At 37.5% G+C, this 23,669-nt stretch overlaps 1 protein-coding gene across 1 annotated transcript in view; it reads left to right on the plus strand.

Moving 5' to 3' along the window:
• The window catches only part of Hecw1 (HECT, C2 and WW domain containing E3 ubiquitin protein ligase 1), a 245,792-nt gene that overhangs the window by 175,474 nt on the left and 46,649 nt on the right, over positions 1–23,669 (plus strand). Inside the window, 7 exon segments of the mRNA XM_051194725.1 lie at positions 106–248; positions 4,002–4,102; positions 5,525–6,868; positions 10,982–11,083; positions 16,117–16,267; positions 21,353–21,489; positions 22,727–22,848. Of these exon segments, the coding sequence (XP_051050682.1) occupies positions 106–248; positions 4,002–4,102; positions 5,525–6,868; positions 10,982–11,083; positions 16,117–16,267; positions 21,353–21,489; positions 22,727–22,848 (2,100 nt within the window).

Below are 23,669 nucleotides of genomic sequence, written 5' to 3' on the forward strand. Positions count from 1 at the left end.
AATAAACAGGTCTCACCACATTACTAATGCCAAGGCACAGGTACTGGGAATTGGCCACCCCTAGAACCTCCCAGTTAATTAATATGATGTGGTTTCTCATTGCAGCATTTCAGTTTTGTTTCTTTGCCAACTGATGTGCTAGAAATTGAAGTGAAGGACAAGTTTGCCAAGAGCCGTCCCATCATCAAGCGTTTCTTGGGAAAGCTGTCAATGCCTGTTCAGAGACTGCTGGAGAGACACGCCATAGGGTAAACTGTGCCTGAGGTGGCCATGTTTCTACTTATAAGCTTTGCTCAGGAAGGCTTGTCAGCTGCTGTTATAAAGTCTTAGGGAAAGACAAACCAAAAACAGAGGCCCTGGTTGCTGGGCCTCTCCCATCAATATCATTTCCTGAGCCATGATAATCAATTAAATACTTCCCCTTCTTCTTAGTCATGTGCAGTTTGTATAATACATATTAAAGTGTATTGAAAATCATAAGACAATATTGAAAAAGCAATACACATCTTTCTGTATAAATAGAAATTTAAAGTTGGCCTTTCCTGTGGAAAGTATTTCATTCCTTTACCTGTCTTGTATGTAGGATTTAACCACATACTGCATTCCATTCCCAGATGAAGTGTTATATTTCTTGGGTAGAATTTCTCAAAATATGCTACTTGCAGAAAATTCCAGATGAAATATTGAAAGCGTGCACTTTCAAGGAATGACAGCAATTAATGTTGGTTCCAAAAGTCAATTGTATATGAGAATATGCTTTGTGTTTTAAATATTTTGCATTCATATTCATTCATAGTTTTTATTAAATGAACTATGATTATATCATCTCTTTATAGAATGTGTATTTCCTTAGCTAACAGTGCTACATATGAAAATATTAGCATAGGTCTTTGGTTATCAGTATATCATCAATATGCTATGAGTCACAGAGTAATACCAAAGGAATGAAAAATATTATGCAGACTTTTTGGGTATTTTAATTTGAAGTTCTCTTGGGATTTGTTTAGTACCTGATAACATGTGTGTAGCTGTATGCTCATGAAGATGCCTTAATTCCTCAAACAAAAGGAAGTTGACACATATGAGGTATTGCCACATGTCAGACTATGTTCCCACTACCCATATATGTTTGTGAAAACTGAACAACCCCCTGGTATTAATAGCCTAACATTATCACTGGCACATAGTAGGAACTTAAAAGGGATTGGTGTTCCTTATTACTTTTTTTTTCATTTGGTTCTCATAACACCTGTATAACTTAAGTATTATCACTTCTTCACATAAGAAAGTGAGACCTATGAGGGATAAGTCAAGGTTAAACACACACTTGCCCCCCTCCAAAGACCAAGTACAACCTCTCCCAAACTTCCTGCAACTGATTGTCTAGTCTGTTATTGCCATACTTTTCATTCCTCTCCTACCCTCACACTGCTAATGCTCTGCCAGGTGTGGGGGATAAGAGGACAAAGAGAGGGGTTTGGTAAGATTTCTGATACTCCAGCAGTGAACACACCCCTGCCTACCAAATACTCAGTTGCTTCCTGCTGGCTGAACTCTCCAGCTCATTTCAGCAACACAGAGGGCTCATCCACTTTCCTATACTGAGTACATTTTTAGTATTGACTTGCAATGCCAGCCTTTCACTGGTAGGGGAAAAAAAGTAATTGAGGTAGAAGAGGTTCTCCCCTAACCTGACAGCAAGGTTAGTTTGATTTTCCTAGTATTCTTTCAACTTGGAGGAAGGGGCAGCATAAAGTACAGGCAACAATTAGCCTTGGTGAGATTATTCCCTACCACCCTCTGATGGATGACACACTTATCCTATTGGGTTTTAAAGCTCTCCATCTCCTACTCTTCCACTTCCTCCTGACACTCCACCTCCTCTTCCAAAGCCTGAAGCATCCATACCTGTAGAGACCACTTCTACAATCCTGTTCATTATAGATATTTCCAGTGTAAGTAGCAACAAATTACTGGGCAATGGACATGAAACAGCAGAGCAGCAGTCATTTGGTTTGAGCCATGATACATCCTCAGAATGCACGCACACACACACACACACACACACACACACACACACACACACACTATTTCCAATCCTCTCTTCATTCCTTAAACTGAAGCACTATATTTCAATTGTCTTTTGGCCTCTAAACTCAACTCTAATCTTCCCTTTGGGAGTGTCTCTGACTACATAGGTCATTATTTACTGGTCTTCCTTTATTCTCCAACTAGTTGTAAGCTATTAAAGGCAGGTTCTGTGGGGGTAATATAGGTTTCAGCCTCAGGACACAAAGATAAACTTCAATACTTTTTACATGGCAGGGGCTCAGAAACTATTGGGTTTCTGAGTGGTTAAAAGCAAAGAAAGGAAATCTTAGAAAGTGAGTACAAAATATAGTGAACTTAATTACCATGTCACCATATGATCATCTTTAGTTCCCATGTCAATTCAGTTTTAGATTCAAAAAGTATTTCTTATGATCATAGTGGACATACCTCAAAATATTAACCAATACCCTTTCTAAATTGACAGAACTTTGTGGTCCATCCTATTATATCTCCATATAATATTTTAATTCTAACATACAATGAATTCTGACAATAAACACTATGCCATACTTTATTGAAGAAAATATTAAATTAATGGGTCATTGGACTATTTTGTTTGTTTTATAATGTCAATTTTTCTAGGAAATCTTTTAATACTGACATCCTATGACATATTTTATTTGAATATCACATAAACAAGTTAGTGTAATTCATATAGAGTTAACAATTGGTTATGGAGTATACCTTTGTTTATCCTTGGATCTCCCAAAGAACTACTTTCCCTAACTTAGCTAAGGTAGCAGGGAAATTGCTTTGTAAAAACTGTATTGCTATGAAAATATGTCATTACAACTTTAGATTTATATCTCCATGGCTAGATTGTTTTCAGTACTTAAAAATTACTTTAAAGGGTATGGCACCAGAATCCAAAATAGTCAATAAGTGTCTCCATACTTGGTGCATATAGAAGTGACACAAACGTGTCTTGCTCCATCCTGTAGCAGGTGGCTTTCCATAGCTCAGCACAGGCTTTCCAATAACTATCATGGCATCTATTCTTATACATTACATATATTCCCTCCTACATATTTTGGCACATCCATTGCCAAGGGCATATTTAGAAATGGCAATGTCCACAGGGAAATCAAGTAAAAACATTTACAGTTTTTGTCCCTTTAATTTTGTACAACACAGATTATCAAACAGTCTGCAAAGGGAGTGATACTGTAGGATTTACAAGTCACAGTCTCTGTCTAAATTGTTTAAGTCTTCTGCCTTGTCAGTGTCTACACTCATAAGTATCGCTGAGCTCCAATAAAACAGTGTTGATGGACATTTAAATTTGAATTTTATACAATTTACTCTCATTTAAGTGTTTTCCACCAAATCTTTAAAAATAAAGCTCATGGCCATACTAAAACAAAATGTGATGGCTAAATATGAGCTGCAGATTTCTGACCCTTGAGTTAGAATATTTGATAAGAATTTCCTTGTCCTTGACCCAACACAGGTATCTTTTTATTTTATTTTATTTTATTTTATTATTTTTTGATAATTTTTTATTTAAATTTGAAACAAGATTGTTTTACATGTCAATCTCTGTTCCCGCACCTTCCCATCCTCCCCTATCCCCCCTCAACAATCACCATCCCATCCCCTTTCTGCTCCCCAGGGAGGGTGAGGCCTTCCATGGGGAGTCTTCACAGTCTGTCATATCATTTGGAGCAGGGCCTAGGCCCTCCCCCAAGTGTCTAGGCTGAGAGAGTACCCTTCTATGCCAACACAGGTATCTTAAGGTAGTAACATATGTCACCAGAGATACCCTTACTTTCTGTTATAGTGGTTTCTCTAAGCTTGCCTATCCCACCAGCTGGTATAGAAAGCACACTGTGGGGTCTTTAGCAGGATAGTGTATTACAAAATCTGTGATGGTGCTTATTTCCTTCTAGGGATAGGGTGGTCAGCTACACACTTGGCCGCAGGCTTCCAACTGATCATGTGAGTGGACAGCTGCAATTCCGATTTGAGATCACATCCTCCATCCATGCAGGTACTTTCAGCATGATCTTCATGTCGTGTTCCAGGCTAGTGTTCTAGTGTGGTTCTTTTCACTACAACACAAACAACCATAGTACTCTCCAAGTGCATCATAGGCTTTGTAGTTCTCTCATCTCTATCTGAGTCCCAGAAGCCAGTGGCCTATTTTAGAAGCCAGGTTTGCTAATTCCTTGGTGAAAATGTCCCTCTTAACCCATATCACCCAAAGATAGAGGGTTACACAGTAGGATAAAGATCAACAATATGATACAAAACTGTGTCTTATTATTTTACTGCCAGAACCTCTCATTATAGATGCTCAAAAGCTGTTTAGTCACCCTATACATGAACAAATTCATTAATGAAAGAGTGGATGAATATGAAGCATCCCTTCACCTAGTAACTAGTTACAGATTAGTTATGAGCTAAAGAATGGCACATTTCTGAAGAACTACAATTATACAGTGACTTTCTTATAGTATTACAGGGAAAATGAAGATTATAACCACATTTTCAGAACCATCTTGTATTCAGTTTTCCATACCAAACCATATTTCCAAACAGTTATTATGAGAAGACGCCTCATAATCCTCTTTTTTCTTCTCCCACACACCCATACTAAATGTAAGCCATGCTGAGAAATGTGAAGTCATCTTGAACCAAATATATGAGTTACTACTAAAGCTAATGAAGTTTACAGCACCCAATTACTAACTAGGTTGTAAGAAGACACTTGTTTTATCCTGTCAGATTCAGCCTTTTGCTGTTCTAAGACTGGCCCTTCAGTGTGTACAGAAAGACACCTTTATGTTTTCTTCAAATGGGGAAGTGTGCTCATGCATTTGAAGGGGAATACCAATCTGATACATTCCCAGCCAAGTAAGGCAAAGTTAAACAGTGTTTGCTTCTCCTTGAATGGTGGTATGGTTGGAGAACTTTGTTTCTTATTGTTAAATACTGCAGATGACTTCCATCTTTGTTGCAGCTTAAGAGCCCGGCTTAGCTATTCTATCATCTTGCAAGATGATCCACAGGAAATGTTTTAAGCAAATGTAATTAACTTGCCTAGGGTTGTGGAAGGAATTATAAACAATACTGCTGTCCTCATCTCTGAAAGCCACTGTATGTGACAAATACAGTTGATCTCAAGGTGGAATAAAAACTAGATTTGGGACATAAAACAACAACAAACAAACAAAACTCTTGGTAATCCCTTGAAAGGGAATTGTAAACTAATAGCCTTGCTGAAAGTATCATTAACATAAAGAGGATTCTGCAGAATTTTCCAGTAGCAATCTAGAGAGTGAGAAGCCCTCATCCACTCATCTACAGTATGTATTAGAGAACCTTTGCCGCATTTTACATGTGCCTACACAGAACACTAGCTTTCATTGCCCTTCTGGAAAGAATGACATAGTTTTCTTCTTGCCCACAGATGATGAGGAGATCTCTGTGAGCACTGAGCCTGAATCAGCAGAAATACAGGACAGTGTCATGAACAGTGCGGTGGAAAGCAGCAATGGGGAACCTCCTGGAGATGTTCCAGAATATTGCAAGAACTTGAAGCCAGAGTCACCAAGTGAAGGGGATGGAGTGAACAACACAGGAAACCAAAACCAGGAATATGCCGGACCAGTTGAGGAAGCCGCGAGTACTTTGGAGACTAGAGATGATGGCAATTTATCTGAAGGACCTGAAGAGGCTGGAGAGATTCAAGACCCAGAGCAACATGAAACTGAGCCCACAATGAGTGCCGAAGAAGTAGCAGAGGGAATTCACCTGGATGAGGATTTGCCACCATTGCTGTTGCCAGAAGAGAGTGCAGCTCTAGGTAGCAAGGTAGAAGAGGAAATAGTGCCAGAAAATGGAGCCAGAGAGGAGATGCAAGAGAAGGGTCAGGATGAGGAGGGGGAGGAAGAAGAGAATGTTCCTGCCCTGGAACAAGCAGAGTCTGCACTGCAGCTGAGAGCCTCGGTGAAAAAGAAAAGCAGACCATGTTCCCTACCTGTATCGGAGCTTGAGACAGTGATTGCATCTGCCTGCGGAGACCCTGAGACCCCAAGGACACACTACATCCGCATCCACACCCTTCTGCATAGCATGCCCTCGGCTCAGAGAGGAAGCACCACAGAGGAGGAGGATGCCTTGGAGGAGGAAACAACCCTTAAGGAGTCCTCTGAAAAAGATGTGCTCAGCGAGGTGGACACAATAGCTGCTGACCCGCAGTCCATGGAAGATGGAGAGAGTGAGGGGGCTACTCTATGCATGGCGCCCTCTAATGGCTCTGGGGGCCACTTCTCTGGTTTATCCAAAAGCACTGGTGCTGGCCAGGATGGGGATGCACACCCCAGCACTGGGAGCGAGAGTGACTCCAGCCCCCAACAAGGAGCGGACCACAGTTGCGAGGGCTGTGATGCCTCATGCTGCAGCCCCTCGTGCTATAGCACATCCTGCTACAGCAGCTCCTGCTACAGCAGCTCCTGCTACAGCAGCTCCTGCTACAATGGCAACAACAGGTTTGCCAGCCATACGCGCTTCTCCTCTGTGGACAGCGCCAAGATCTCTGAGAGCACAGTCTTCTCTTCACAAGAGGATGAGGAGGAGGAAAACAGCGCATTCGAGTCAGTGCCCGACTCGGTGCAAAGCCCAGAGCTAGATCCCGAATCTACAAATGGGGCTGGGTCTTGGCAGGATGAACTGGCTGCCCCTGCTGAGAATGCAGCAAGAACTACTGAAGGTCTGGAGTCCCCCATGGCAGGTCCCAGCAATAGGAGAGAAGGTTAGACTGCAAACCAGATCAGTGAGAATAGGACCACCACGACAATAAAACACAAGTTACCACATATGGAGGTGGAGGGACCAGTGTCAAAGGGCTAGTCTGGACAATGTATGCACATATTCATGCAGTTGTCTAAGTGTGTGAATTTCTGACACAACATGTCTCAAAATCACACCAAGAAACACAGCTGGTAGGATGTGAGTGGCTACCTGCCTGTGTGTGTGCTGTTTTTGCTTTGACAAATGACCAGAACTGGTTGGTATAAGTTAGCTTCCTGGCACAAAACCAGTATCAAGTGATATAAACAGCAAATAATAGCAGATATGCTTTATCATCAGCACTAGATAGCAAATATATTGGCTTCCTAAAACACATTAAGATCAGTGATGATAGATATGAGTAGTCGTTGAAGGACATAGTTTTTTTCCCTTGGCACACTCTGAGAGCTCTGGGGGGGGTCTCACCTCTAGTTCGTCCAAGAGCACTGGCATTGCCAGCATGGCAATGTGCTCTATACGTGGATAGACTACATATCTTTTTCATCTTTCTATTAGCCCAATTCCTGTTATAATGTTTGTTTTGTTGGGCTATTTTAGGTACTAGAAAGGAAGAACATCATTATGAACCAGAGTCACATGGGTCTGAGCCCGGGCCCTGACATCTCTAACAGGCTAGACTCTACTAACTAAAGACTCCATGAATAGTGAAAAGCAGAAAAGGGAGGTTGCCACATTGGAAAGAACTAAAAGGTCCAGTGGTACACATCAGGCCCATGTTTGGGGTCTTGACACAAGGTTTGGGTTTTAGTTATGCATAACTAAGTAGTTTACACTGTTAGTCCCACCCATCATCATTGTCCAAGTTTCCCCCTCATCATCACTGCCTCTTGGTTCTCCCTAAAGGAAGGTCTGACTAGTTGTGAGAACTGTCTGAAAACTCCCAGACACAATCTCTCTCTCTCTCTCTCTCTCTCTCTCTCTCTCTCTCTCTCTCTCTCTCTCTCTCTCTCTCTCTCTCTGGCTAGCAACAGATCTCAGCCTTTTTCTTCTAACATGGAATCCCTAGAGAAATTCTAATTTCTTGGGTCCATTGTTTCAATAGTCTGTTAGACTGGGAGGTATGATTATCTTTCTGGAAATCTTCATTTCTCCCAGTCCCAATGCAAATGCATAAATTCTCATGTTTCAAATAGGATTCTACTCCAAAGGCTGCCACCTTTGGTTCTAAAATGAAGTGCTCATTCCACATAAATCCAAACCGGCACCTATTAAACTAGCATTCCTTACCTAAGTCTTGTTTCCTTTCCTTCTGTAAAACTTTTACTTAAAACTCAATTTACAGTGGTTATCAGAAAACCTGTAGATAACTAAAAGACGCAGAATTATGCCATCATGAGTTCAGGCCCTGCAGGCAAGTCCATCCCTCACATACACCTAATTGCTTCCTAGTGTGCCAAATGGGTATAACTGTAGCATTGACCTCAGGAGTTAAATAAAAGAGTTAAATAAGATGAAATAGTGATGCACTCTGTTTCTCTCCTAATGAGAGTTCTCTCGGGCAGACAAGCAAGAAGGCTAATTGTCTAAATTACACAAGAGAAAACACCCTTTGAATCTATCCTTACCATGTTAGCCAAGGAAACGTCCATACAATTAAATGCTAATCACTTGCTTCAAATAGTTTTCTGGTAGCTTATGTTGACGCAAATATGTAGATTTCAATTCAAAGAGAATAAAATTTAGTTTACTCTGTATCCAAATATAGGTGACCATGACCTAAGAACACAAGCTGTAGGTTACCTAAGTTCCAGATTCCAAAGCAGTTGAATGAAGTTTCTGTAGAAAGATATACATAAATAATGACACTCCAAAAATGTATTGGTAGAATCTAAGGCCTTACTTATAAGCCTTAGATGCTGTGTTATGACACAGCCCTTTGATTGGTGGGAAACTCGGGTTTGTCAAGTTTATTCACTCTAAAATTGTCTTGACATTTTTTCCATCTGTCTGGATGTTAGGCTTCATATACTAGTGACTGGATGCTAGATCTAACACAGAATGAAAGCAAAGAATGGCTATTTAGTAGGTGGACAATATCCCAAGATGCTTTGGGCCTGTAACATTCCACCATTTCCACATCACTGAAATTCTAAATAGTTAGTAGTCTTTGCAGACACAGATTCTTTATAGGAAGTCTCTTTAATACATGTCTTCTCTACACTTTGGCCATGTTGGTTATAGTCAGAATAAATTTAAAGACCTCCTCTTATTCTTAGTTGAGACATACGATCCCTTCTTGAATACTTTATTCGAAGTAAAGGTGATTATGTGAAATTGGACTCTAGCACAGAAGAGAGTTGCTTGTTTCATTTAGTCAGCCACCATGAGTCAATCACATCATTGCAGTCTCTTGGTGCTCTCAAGAATGTGGGGTGTGCTTGCACCAACAGTATTATATTTCCACAAACTTGGAGGAGTGATTAACATATTTGGTCGAATTCATTACAATGAGGTACGGTTTTTTAAGAAACAAAATTTAAAGTGCAGCAACTGATGATGATGTACCATCATTTTCATTTTCAAATTTCTAACCTTAGACACTTAGGAAAATAAATGTGAGTGTCATATCCACTTGAACACAGAACCTGTGTTTTGTCCACAATGAGTGGTATCCTGATATGAGAAGTATTTTCCTTGATTCCTACTGGTACCTTCAAAGAACCAAAGGATTTTAGTAATGGCTGGAATGCTTGGGAAAATGTATTTTGAATATTAAGAATGGCCTTTTGTTCTGAGGACATCTTTATTTTTAGTTGTCAGTTGTTTCTTAGAACTAAACTACTAAACTAAGCCCATCTAATGTCCTCCTACTAATTTATTTTCCGTTGTGCCTATAGAACTATAGTGGGAGCAAATCATGTTTCCATGCATGGATATCCTGGGAAATGTTCTCTATTTGAGATTCCTCAAAGATCTTGACCATTACTTTTTACTTTCCCACCATTTTGACCCAATGGTTAATAAAATACATAATATCTACAATGGTTCTGGAAGAAAAAAGAAAGATGTCTTTTTGTCTTCTGGTTGGGGGCTGTCTGTGTTTTGGGCCCTTAAGGGTCTCCAGAAATTAATATAACCATTTCATACTGTTTACATGGTCAATCTGCACACCTCAGTAGATTTTGAAACAGAAACACTGTTCTGGAATTTTGTTTGGTTAATCATAAATAAGTCTGTGCTGATAGCATACAAGTAATATATATACTAACATGAGTCATTAAATCTGTAGATATATTTATTTCTATAATTTCTCTGTATGTTTCTTTTTCTTCTGTCTATTCTACTCTCTGTTTCAGATTTTATTGAATCTGTCTTCTTGACTTTTATCTGCTACCTTGTCTATTGTCCTCTTTCAAAAGCATGCTGGCTTTTCTAACTCCTTTTCCATATAATCTGGAATAACCATGACTTCCCATGACATGTTTAGCTACCCATCTCATCTTCTAATATCCTTTTATAGGAATTTACATTCTTGAACTACCACTTCTTTGATAAATCTTGGAAAAGCACTATCTGAGAGTTTCAGTCTCCCCATAAGTCTGAAAAACAGTCTTGTAGTAGTCTTCTGTTGTTTTAATTATGCAGCCCTCATATCCATATGAGTTTCTTATAATCCAAAAAAGCTTTTGGGAGACCTTATAAATACTTCACTCCCTTCAAATAAGCCTATCTCCTTTACTAGACTAAAATAAGGCTCTTTAAGTTTTCCCTTGGGTTCCTTCTGATGTCACCTTCTAATCAGGACAACTGAAGTGATTACAGAATCAGAATCTGATACCTATGTAGCATAGATCAAAGGTCAAAACATATTTGGATTTTTCTTTTCCTTTCCATCTTTCTCTTCCTCCTCTTCTTCTTTCCTCCTACTCTTCTTGCTTCTCTTACTTTTCCTTAACAATGTGTGTCATGATTGACATGGTTATAGTAAACTGACCCAAAAAATAGATTACCCATTTTATTTGTTGTTTCTTATGATGATCTCTGTTTTACAGTCATGTTTTTTATAACATTGCCATAGCAATGAATATGAATGTCTTGACTATCTTGTTCATAGGTGAATGTCCTATACTCCATAATTCACAGCCAATAAGCCAGCTTCCTTCCTTGAGGCCTGAACATCATCACTACCCAACAATCGATGAGCCTCTTCCACCAAGTAAGCTTTAGTTTTCAAATATATGACTTAACTCGTCCATCGAGTCTTAACAGGTCAGTGTGAACTCACATGCAAGCATCCAAAACTCTTTCCAAGTTCCATACTTAGCACTGTTACTAAACACCAATATATATGTACTATAAACATGCTTTTTAACAAGCTGTTTCAATATTAAAGTGATATTAAAGTGACAACCAAATGTTTTTAATGTCCCTAAGTTTCTGAGGGAGAAGAGAAACATAGGTAACATTTCTTTACAAGACCTATCTAGTCTTAGTTTGTGACCTTTCAGTCCTAAATTTACCATTTAAAATTTTCATTTGAAAATAGAAGTCTATTTCTCTCCGGTGAGTCAATTATCCACAAGTGTCTCCATAGAATAGAGCAACTTCAACCCATAGTGTTTTAGGAAACTTTCCAGATTAACATTTGCATCAAAGAATTAAAAAACCCAAATGTCTACTGTAGTTCTTGGGCATTTCCAGGAAAACTATTGTTTTATGGGTAGAATTCAATATCATTTTACCTAGTAGCTGTCCTATATTAATAATCCTTTAGCTAGACATTTGAGCTTAGGAAAGTCATTTAATCTCTAAAACATTATGCTTTATTATTTGTGAGAATAAAAGCTTGAATGTCCTCATCTGCTAAATTCTGAGTTTGGACTAGGTAGTCTGTACATGCCATTCAGGCTTAGCCTGTATTTAAAATGTTTAGAAGGAAATGAAGCTCATTTAATAAAACATATGTTGGTGAATTCTAGAACTTCCCTGTTTGGGTTCAAGATTTTTTTCCACACAAAGATAACTTTTAATATTGGATAGATTATTAAAATGAAAAATTATTTCTAAAATTCATATTTTTGTATGAGCTTGCATTAGACAGTTAATAGTTTTAAAAAGGTGAAACCCTTATTTAGAAATTCATCTTTTCTTGGTGACATGTTGTATTTTACATGAATACTGTTTTTCTCCTTATTCAGTCATATGTTAACAGTGAGGAAATTATAAATGTCTTTAATATTTAACCTCACCACATTCATTTCTCAGAGGCCAAGACAAACATTTTCTTCTTTAACTTTTGGTGGTTGATTTCTTTCTTCATTTATATACTGATTTATGATATGACTTAAAAAAACAATAAAAATAACATCGTATTTCATATATGATTATTTGAAAATATATATATATAACATATTATTTACAAGAAACAACCTTCTTCTCATAAATCAAAAACGTCCTGTCTACACATGTACTAGCCTGATCTCCAATCCATGCAGTAGCATAACTAGTTATAAGTAGAAGTATTATAAATAATTTAACAGAGGTCACCTCAAAATAATTGCTTATTATAAACCACTCTCAACAATTAAAATAGACTCTAAATAGGTTTTAATTTTTATCCATATAGCAATGAAAAATTAGAAAATTTGCTAATGAATCTGACAATAGGATTTTGTTAGGCAATCTCAAATAGTACACAAATGACTTCATTACTGATAGCCATTTTTTTATCAAGCATTTGCTGAATACTGTGTGAATGCTGTGGTGCTGTTTTAGGTAAGCAAAATGGACAATTATTCCAGCCTTCATGGAGCATCTCTATGCTAATCTGGGAAGTAGATGATAAATAATAAGATAACACATAGGAGAATGGTGTTAACTGGTGATAAATGCAATGAAAAGAATTTTAAATAGATGAAATTAAGGAGTCTTTTCTTGTATAGCAGACAACTGGTTTACAAATTTAGATCCAGAAATCTAAGCAAGTATCCCTAAAAGGGCAATAATGGATGAGATACTACAACTACTCAAAAAAAAAAAAATGCTGAGGAAAAGCTTTCCAGACAAAGGAAGAAACCATAGCAGCTGCCAAGCTCTACATGGAGGCCTGATAATGAGCTTGAAGAATAAAGTCAATGTGTCTGAAGCCACAAAGAAGAGAGAGAGCAGCAAATAAGGTCAAGGGAAACAGCACAAAGTAATCACCTGAAGCTTTCTAGACTTCTGTAGTGGTTCTCAGCCTTCCTAATGCTGCAAGCCTTTAGTACATGCCATGGTGGCCCCCAACCAAGACATGATTTTCATTGCTGCATCATAATTGTAATTTTTCTGCTTTGGTGAATTGTAACATAAATATCATAAATATTTTTGGAGATAGGGGTTTGGCAAGGGAGTCACAACCCACAGGCTGAGAACCACTGGAGAGGTTAGGCTTTTATCCTGAATGAATGGAACACACCACAGCATTTTGAGTAGGGAAGTGGCATCTCTGACCTGTCTTTTGAAAGGTTTTCACTGGGTGTAGTGCAGGAAGGGAAATGAGGTGGAGGGATAGAAGTCTGGCCAAGACAAAAACACTGGTGATTTGGATGAGGGCAGCAGCAGCAAGCAGAGTTGTTGATATAGCTGAACATATATTTTGAAGACAACTTTGATGACATATTGAGTACGGAATTGAGAGGAAATAAGAATTAAGAATGACTCATTTTTAACCTTGACTGATGGAAAAACTTTTTGTCAAGGAGGTTGAATGGGAATGATCTGAAGCTTGCCTTGATTATATTATGGTTGAGGTAACAAGTAGTGATATCAAGAAGACAATTAGATATATGTCTATAAAGTTCAAGAAACAATACATATGCAGGATATTTGCTTATTAAAATACTTAAATACACAGTCCAAAAATAAAGACAATGTATATTTAAGTTCTTGATAAGACATAATTAGGTATAAATAATTCATTCTATCCTGAGACTCCACATGACTGACACCTCTGCAACTTGCCCAGTGTAGGATAGATATTGTTTTCAGGGATCTATGTAAATTCATGGCATCACACTGTTTAATCCTTCAAATAATGCTGAGGACTGAAGATCCATTCAGAAGTATTTCTTTGTTTATAAGATGTGTGAAAATAAATTCTTAAAAGCAACTCAGAAAACATATTTGAATTAATTATTTAATGTATATAAGATTATAAAGTTAACACTATGTGTTCAAATACATAATGTATTAATAAAAGAGCTTAGGGTCTTGATGACCATCCTTTCTAGGAGTGATCTGGAGATTTGAAACTTGCTAAGAATGTGTCATCAATGTTCCATTCTCCAGCCCCTTGGAGAATTTGCAAGGCTAATGGAAAAGTCTTTGCTTTACCTTGGAATAGGGATCTGTGTCATTTGTCTGTGTCCTTAGGACTTGACATAGCTCCTAGTTTATAGCAAGTATAAGTGGACTTGTCTCACTTGAATTAGCACAGTGTTATTTGAAAGTTAATTTTTATGCTTTATTGGATGATAGTTCAAGAAAAACAATTGTTCAATAGTTTTTATAAGATTAAAAACAACAGAAACTTCAAACTTTTGGAACAAGGTTATAAAGTTATAAAATTACAAATATATACCATTTTATCATCAATAAACTATTTTTCTAATAGTTGACATTTGAATTATCTAATAGCCTGCTTTAGGGAAATCTTCCTAGAATATATTTTTGTAATTCAACTACATTATTCCTTTAATTTGCCATATACATTAAATTTTCAATTTTCTGGTATTTGAATTTTCATTGGGCATTGACAATCCTCTAGGTTAGACATACGAAATTATGTTTCCAAACAGATATGTCATATACATATAAAACCATAAGGATCACAAATTTATCTTCCAATTAAAGCTTGAGAGTCATTGTATCATTGTCTGAGTCATGAGTTTTCAAGATAACCGTTAATATCTAACCCACTTCCAAAACTATCATTTCTCACTTAAAAGACCAAATGGTTTTCCTCCTTTTGCAATTACATTTCCTATTTGTCTTAACATGCTTACTATTTCTTTAGCATTTTCAGCATGACACCATATTGGAGTTGTTTCCACCACATTTTTCTATGTGGACTACACAAGTCTTGCCCATTACTGTACATTATTGCTTTTATATGCCTAGTTCGAACACATGAAACACATTTAGTACACAGATTCAAGGGATTTATTCATGGATTTCAACCCACTTCTGCTTACATGTACATCACCTGATCATCTGTGCTTCTTCCTTGACTCCCTCTACTGTTTGTGATGGTTACTTAGCAACAAAGTATTTATAGACATATTTACATATAGATATATATGAGCATATATATACATCTATATGTATTAACAACAATTAATGATAAAAGAGCTCATATACTTAAAAAGGAGCAAGGAGGGATAAATGGGGAAAGTTTCAAGGAGAGAAAAGGATGAGGGAAATGATATAATTATAATTTCAAAAAAATTTTTAAAAGATTTTTATCTTTTTATCTTTTACTTATTTTAACTCCATTTGTATTAAAAAAATAATTGTATGACTTCCTCCTTCCTTTTTCTCCCTCCAGTTTGATGTTTGTTATATTGTTCTATTCATTTGGTCTAGTTTTGTTAGCCAACCATAGGTAGGTTCAATATATACTGCAAGTTTACATTTGATGACATGGACATTTTGAAACTGTAGTTATCAAATTTTTCCATTCACCCCCTTAAAAGGAACTGCAATTGCTTGAGCCTGCTCAGTTTAGAAAGAAGTTTTCTGAAGTTTCACATACAGTGTTTCAGAACTAAGTTAAAAGGGGCTTTAAATACAGAGTCCATTGCAGCTGCCCCTAGTCACCTTCTATTAGACTGAGTGAAGAACAGATTCTCCAGCATCAGAACACCAATGCTTACTTCAGGGTTTATTCAATCTTCAGTAACTGTTTCTTAAACAACCAGCAAGATTTTTAAAGCAGTAAGCAAATTTTCCTTAGACACTATCAAATTTAAGCAAATGTCATAACCAAGGAACCATAATTATCATGGCAAAGTAGTGTCTGAGTATATTAGCTCCTTTTTGGGAGTCTAACAGTCATGGAAAATGCTAGAAGACAAGAGAGGTGGGGTGTGGTCTTCATAATGAGCCACTGGTGAGTTCTGTCTTCAGAAGATCTGGAAATGGATCGTGTCCACATGGGTCGACGAGTAGTCTGTACTTGACTTTTCTTGTCCTTTTATTAAATATTAGACTGGGAAGCTCGAATTGACAGCCATGGACGGGTCTTTTATGTGGACCATGTAAACCGCACAACCACCTGGCAGCGACCAACAGTGGCACCTACCCCAGATGGAATGATCAGGTCCGGGTCTATCCACCAGATGGAACAGCTTAACAGAAGGTTGGTGATCAGTGTGGAACAAGACCCTATAAGCCTTGGTTAGATAAGAATGGCAAGACACCCCCTCTTCTGCTTTCCTGCTCACTGTAAAGAAGCTGAACAAAATTAATTATGTAAGAAATCTGTTCCCGGTAAGTATTTGGTAGGCCATGTTTGGAAGTTAATGAGGGAAAGCATGTTAAACTTGCGTGACATTTAAACTCAGGGTTTCTCTGAATGTCTTACTGATACAAGCACAAAATCAGAAATTCTTTAACTATGTACTTCCCCCAAAAATGTGAGGATCCTCACAAACACTCCAAAAGTTACATGTAAAATTATATCTATGAAGGGGAGCTCATGGACCCCTGACTAATAGCTGGGAAACCAGCATAAGATCTACCCAGACCCCAGAACATGGTCTCAGTTAGAAGGCCTGGGCAGTCTAAGGGACCTCTGACAGTGGGACCAGGATGTATCCCTGGTGCACAAAAGGACTTTGAGAACACATTTCCCATGGATGGATACTCCGTTAGGCTAGAGACATGAGGAAGGGCCTAGACCTTACCCCAAATTACTTGACAGATTTTGATGATCCCTCCTGGAAGGCCTCACCCTCACTGGGGAGTGGGTGGGGAATGGAACAGGAGGGAGAAACATGGGAGGATGAGAGGGAGAAAGAACTGGGATCGATATGTAAAATAAGAAAAAAATAAATATATAATTATATCTGTGAACACATTTTTGGAAGATTAGTTTATGTCCATCATAAGATTTCCCCAAAGATACAAAACTCAAAATAGTTAACATTACAAGCATAGCTTCCACAAAAATAAAAATCATCCCTACAGAAAAATGCCTCATAAATCACTTGCAGACTTTGCCCTTGTCTATCATCACTGTGCACCCATCACTGTATAGTTTGTCCTCATCTCATCATCAGTGTGCATCCATCATAGATATTGCCTTCATCTCATCACTGAACACCCATAACTATAGAGTTCCCTTCATCTCATAGTCACTGCACACCATCACTATAGAGTTTTTCCTCTTGTCATACTCATTATGTACCCATAAATAGTAGTTCTTCAAAAGTTCAAAACTCTTTATCCTAAAATATTAAATGCCTAAAAACAGTTTTTGAAATGGCCTATGGTGGCTCACTTGTGTAATTCCAGATAGTTGGGATGCTGAGGTGGGAGAATCTCAAGTTCAAGAGATTCTTCCAGATTGATTTTGATCAAAAACTATACCTTCACTCTTGAACTCAAATAGATACTATTTGGGTTTGGATTGCAACTGTGGGTACTGTGTCCCTTGTGTTTCAGGCAACAACTCTATTTTCTTGTTCTATGAAGACAGAGTGAGCAATGGCCTCAGGATACTTTTTGTTCCTAGAAGTGTATGCATCAGGCTTTGGTGAGCACCTATACACATATTACGTACACCCACACTGATATACACACAGGTAAACACATATACACAATGAAAACAAGAAAATAAATCTTCCAACTGAATAAGCAAATAAAAATAAGTAACTGGGGAGATGGCTCAATCATTCTTACTGTGTAATCACCGGGACCTGAGTCCAGATGACCATATGAGATCTCCAGAACACATATAAAACCCAGAGGTGGCAGCATTCTCATATAATCCCAGATAGGGGGATCCCAAATCAGTAAATCGTCAGTTTTGTTGAAGATCTAGTCTATATGAATTGGTGGGTTCCAGCTTTAGTGAGAAATCCTGTCTTTAAACAGAGATCCATCAAGGAACACTACCTGGTATCAATCTTTGACTACTAAACACAGACACGCGCACATGCATTCACATACACACACTCTCTCTCTCTCTCTCTCAACTTAATTAATTAATTAGTTAAAATTAATTCTGTTTATAGACAAGTATTCTTAAATGAAAGTCACCAGAACATTCTTTTATTGCTTGAGTATTTAGAAGACGTTTGCCTTCCATTTTTCCATCAGTAGTTGAATGTCTAAGTCATTAATAAGAATCATAAAGTGGGAGGCAAAAGCAGGAGGATCTTTGTAAGTTTGAGGCCAGCCTGGGCTACAGAATGAGTGCCAGGATAGACTCCAAAACTACACAGAGAAACCCTGTCTCAAAAAAAAAATATCATAAAGATTACAACATATTTCTCTACAATTATTTCCACAGGAACGAAGCATGTTGCAAGGAATTACTATGACCTGGTTTTATTAGACATAAATGCACTAAATGTCCATAGAACAGCCTTTTTCTGTTGTAAATCTATAGACAACAAGTTCCATCTGAAGCAATGTGCTGAATTGTTTAGCTAACTGAAAGTATCATGCTATATATGTAAGAAGTGTGGTTTGAACACCAAATAGTAAGCAAAGCACAAGGGATCAAGCCAACAAAGCAATACACTGGGAAAAACAAAATACCTAGACCAGTAACATAAAAATCAATATAAATTCATGGTGTTCAGACTACATAAGACAAAATTCAGTCCAAATCCATTTGCAGCAGACAGAAGCCCTTCCATGGAGCTGCACACACTAGGGGAAGCAGCCAGGGACCATGCTGAATGGAGAGCTTCATTTGAAGTTGAACAGATAAAGAAAAAGTAATTTTGCAATTAGAGAAAGTGCTGGTTTCTTGTAAAAATTCTATTTAGAAGCATTCTTGTCTTTCCTGTTATTTTCAAGTATTTAAAGGCTTCTGTGATCTGGAAACAGGCAGCCACAAAAAGTATACTAGAAGTACACTCACCTGTGATCATGCCTTGCTAATTTTTTTAATAACTTCCTGTTACTTAGAGAAATCTACAAAGATCACATTCTCACTGAAAAGTGGAAATTTGTGTTAGCAAGGAGGAGTCTTCCTTGACTTCCCACTACATGAGTGTGATGTTCAAAAGATACACCCTGAGAAATGCAGTCAAAAGTTGCAGTACCAAAAATTGCCTAGAACTCAATGCAAGATTATATTTGAATTACTTCCTAAAGTTGAAGACTATCTAGCATTAATTAGCTTTCACATAAATATATATGAAGAAAAAATCATGCTTTTTCATTTTCAATAAACTAAAACTTATTTTAGTTAACTTTATTAATTTATATTAAGCAAGATTTAAATTTAAATAGAAAAAAACTATATTCATATAACCCCAAAGCTTAAACTTTTAAAGAAATTTATCCAAGTTTTATTCCAATATATATGCCATGGTTCTTATATAGTTATGACATGGTAACAATATAATTTTATATTCATTTTCTCTTATTATATGTATGATAAGTGTTTTATATCACTGCCATGTTTTCAGATAAACATTTAGTACACTCAACTCTTTATGTTATTGAATATTTGCTTATCATGATTTTTTATTTGAAGAGCAAGGTCATTTTAAATATTGAGATTATCTTATATTGGAGTATTCCTTTGTGACTTGATTCCCAAAACAGCAGCAGGAAATAAATAGAGCTTGGGTATTTGTTATTGAAATCTAATTATTTTTTTAAAAATGTAACTTTATAGATTTCACTGTGCCAAAATTAGTTTTACTTCCATCTCATCTTCTGGTCTGTTTTGCTGACTTAGGAGATAATTTATATTTCTGGCATTTTGGTATGGCGTATATTTTACTTCTTAGAGGATCAATTTTTGCTGTAATCATTTCTTTAAGAATTATAATTAATCCCCACATGAATTTTCTGTTCTACAGCTTTTGGTTTGTTTGCTTGTTTGTTTGTTTGTTTGTTTGTTTGTTTGTTTGGATTGGCATGGTTTGATTTGGGTTGGTTGGTTTGGGAAGGTTTTTTTTCCTATTTTATTTAATTATATTTGCATGCATGGGCAATTAAGAATTGTATAGTTCAAATGACTGTATTACAGATTTCCTCGAATCTTTTATATATCTGTAGTTCTAAATAAAACAAGTACAGAAGGACATTCACAGGTAATTCCTGATGAAGTAGAAAATGGAAGGTTCACTGAATCTGTGGCTTCTGGGATCTGTACTTCCTCAGGCTTTCTGGGCTCCATCACAAAACTGCCGCCTATGTAATACTCAGTTCCCTCAGGGGAGAAGACTTTAATTCTACATCTTAAAGGGAGAGTGTTTAGCCATTTGGGGAAATATGACCTGTCAAATCCATTTGGTAATTGTCCAATAGCGGCTTCTGCAGTCTTTGGCGATGCTCCTGGTTAAAGTCAGAGATTTGGATAGCCTCTTGTCTCCAGCCCTGACTGCATTCCTTGCATTCCAGCAAGATCACAGTGGGCTGTCTTTTACCTTCCCATAACCTCCCTGCCACAGAGCAGTGAGACACAATCACACAATGCTCTGATCACTGCACGAATTCCACGCTTTGTTCTAAAAAGCCCTCTCAAGGAAGTCTCATAGTCACTGCTCTGGGCAAGAGTGTCTTCTCACAGATTATCAGAAGTGGATGATAAAATAAAAGGTAACAATCCTACAAACCTGTGAATCTCAAACCTAGATGTACAGGACAGTATCTCAACAGGCTCTTAGTTTTCTTTGGTTAATGTAGCGAACTGATTCTCTTGCAAACAGTTTGGAGACCGTGGTGGGGAAACTTTGCTCCTTAAGATCAGGAAAGGAATGGAGTACTGTCTCCTCCAGAAGACTACTGCAGAAGAATGAACCTGTACAAGACTGGATGCACTCCTCACTTCATCTTAAATTATACTTGCAGACTTGGTTATTTGCTCTCCTTCCTCCCCCTCTTCTGCAATACCCCTCCCTATCTCCTTCCTGAACGCATGACTCATATAACCTAGATTTCTATCATAACTGGGAGGAGCTGTGGGGTTTCAAAACTACACTTCCAGATGTAATCAAAACTACATTTCCAGAACTCCTCTCCCCTATCCACCACCCTCTTGTGTACTATCTCTAAGTCCTATGTAATAGATTTGTCCAGCTACCTAGTCAAACAATATGGTGATAGTTGTCTTATTGCTTGTTATGGCTATCTTATTGGAGTAGACATTTCTTTTCTGACTTCAATATATAGTTTACAGGTGTTTTCAATTGCATTATTCAGAGCATTAGCAAAGCACAAGTTGATTCTTGCCTTTCCATTTTCTAATGTACAGGTATCAAAACATTCAGAGAACCATTGCAACAGAGAGACCTGACGAAGATTCTGGCAACCAAAGCTGTGAACAAATACCAGATGGAGGAGGAGGTGGAGGAAGCGACTCTGAAGCAGAGTCCTCCCAATCAAGCTTAGGTATTGGAGGAGGGGACTCAACAGTGGAGGTGGTGTGTGATGACTGGGACTTAAGTGTGCTTCATGGGATAGGCATGTGATCCACAGATAGGAAAGCAACAAATATGGGCAAACAAGATGGAGGAATTAGAGGCATAAGTAAGGGAGACAGCAAACCTTCCCTCTAGGAATCTTAAAAGGTATAGACTCCTGTGTTGTTAGGTGATGTGTTTATTGGTCCTGAGGATTTCCACTTATAAATAAAACGTGATAGATGTTCACAACCCATCTCTAATGAGTCTTGTGCAATGAGGATAAAATTCAATTCAACCAAGGAAAAACCTGTGCACAAAGGTTTTCTGGTGGTCTTCTTGTTCACAAAATCCAAGAGCATGTTGTTTTTACCATCTATCAAGCCTTATTTTCCTGTTTTTTTTTTTAATTTCTCTAAATGTAGCCAATAATGTTATTTAAAAAGAATGAAACTGGCTTCTACTCTTTGTACCAAAAACAACAAATATGATTACCACAATGAAATCCCAGTAAGCCACTTTCTCTTTGAATTGGGTTAAATGGTGACATATTTTCCAAAAAAGACCCAGAGACAATCTAGACAAGTAGGTATTTTAATTCTCATTCTGAAAGGTCATAGCAATTTGTGGCAACACAGATATTTGATTTCTTTCTTAAAATGTTTTAAATGTTTGATAGTTTCATACATTGATATAATGAACTTTAATCAATCATTTTAGCCTAAATTGCCTGCTCCCATCGCCCCCTCATTCTGTCTTGCCAGAACCTTTCTTTATAATAGGCCCCCACTCTGCTTCCATGTTATCATTATGCGTGTGGCCCACTGAGTTCCATAGTTAAAGTTTCTTACCTGACCGTTGGTAAGAGGTTATTTACTAGAACAAGACAAGTTATCAGTGGCTACACAAGTAAAGGAAATGACAGGACATCCCTTTCCCCAGTAACTGTTAACTACCCTCATGGATGGTCTTAGACTTGGGATGCTCCCCCCATCCATGACGAATTGTGGATGGGCCCAATCTTGAGCAAATCTTGTGCAGATAAACACAACTATAGTCAAGCATTTTGGACAAGGAACACTTGACATTATTGGCATGGTCATGTCACTATGAGAAATCAAGAGTCTATTGTGGGGATCTATGTTCTGCTATGGAAAGAGACATACTCAATGTGGGAGGATTTTCCACCCAACATATTCCATTGATTTGCTTATTTTTTTTTCCAGATCTGAGACGAGAAGGGTCACTTTCTCCAGTCAACTCACAAAAAATCACCTTGCTGCTACAGTCCCCAGCAGTCAAATTCATCACTAATCCTGAGTTCTTCACTGTGCTGCATGCCAACTATGTGAGTACTCCAAAAACAGACAAGGTAGACCTGCTTCCTGAAAACCCAAAACGAGCTTTATGCAGTCATTTAATAAGACAAAGGAGCTAGAATTTTACTCTGTGAGCTTAGGAAAGAAGGAATCTTTAATTGTTTCATTATTATTATTATTACTATATCATTACATCATTACCCCTTTCCCTTTCTTTCCTTCAAACCTTCTCATAGCCCTTTTTCTCTTTTTCAAATACATGGCCATGTGTGTGTGTGTGTGTGTGTGTGTGTGTGTGTGTGTGTGCGTGTGTATGTCTCTGTGTCTGTGTGTGTGTGTGTCCGTATGTCTGTGCCTCTGTGTGTGTGTGTTTTGTGTGTGTGTGTGTGTGTGTGTGTGTAGAACTTAAATCTTTCTTTTCCATCTGAGTCTCCCAGTAAAGAAGGGAAGATTCATAAACATCAGGATCATATCAGTGAAAATTCCTTGGAAACAAATACATGTTGTTTTTACTGATCTTAAATCTAAACAAACAAACAAAAAATGAACAAAAAAAAAAAAACCAGGAATATAAAGAAGCCAAATATTCTCCATCCTTAACCATTTTAGAAAATCATCTTCATTAAAAATATTTAAAGATAATACCTACATTAGTTTTTGGTATATTTTTAAGATATATTGATATTAACTGTGATTTGGTTTTACATGTATGTTTTTGTTATTGAATTTTTGAAGCATTTTCCATAAAGCAATTGCATAATTTAATAGTATTCATTAATTCTTCTAGTTCACAAACTTCTTTGTAATGTGGGCACAGACCTATAGACTGGAATCACAGAAACAGGATAGA

The sequence above is a fragment of the Phodopus roborovskii genome, unplaced genomic scaffold (genome assembly GCF_943737965.1).
Source record: "Phodopus roborovskii unplaced genomic scaffold, PHOROB, whole genome shotgun sequence".
Taxonomy (NCBI): Eukaryota; Metazoa; Chordata; class Mammalia; order Rodentia; family Cricetidae; genus Phodopus; species Phodopus roborovskii.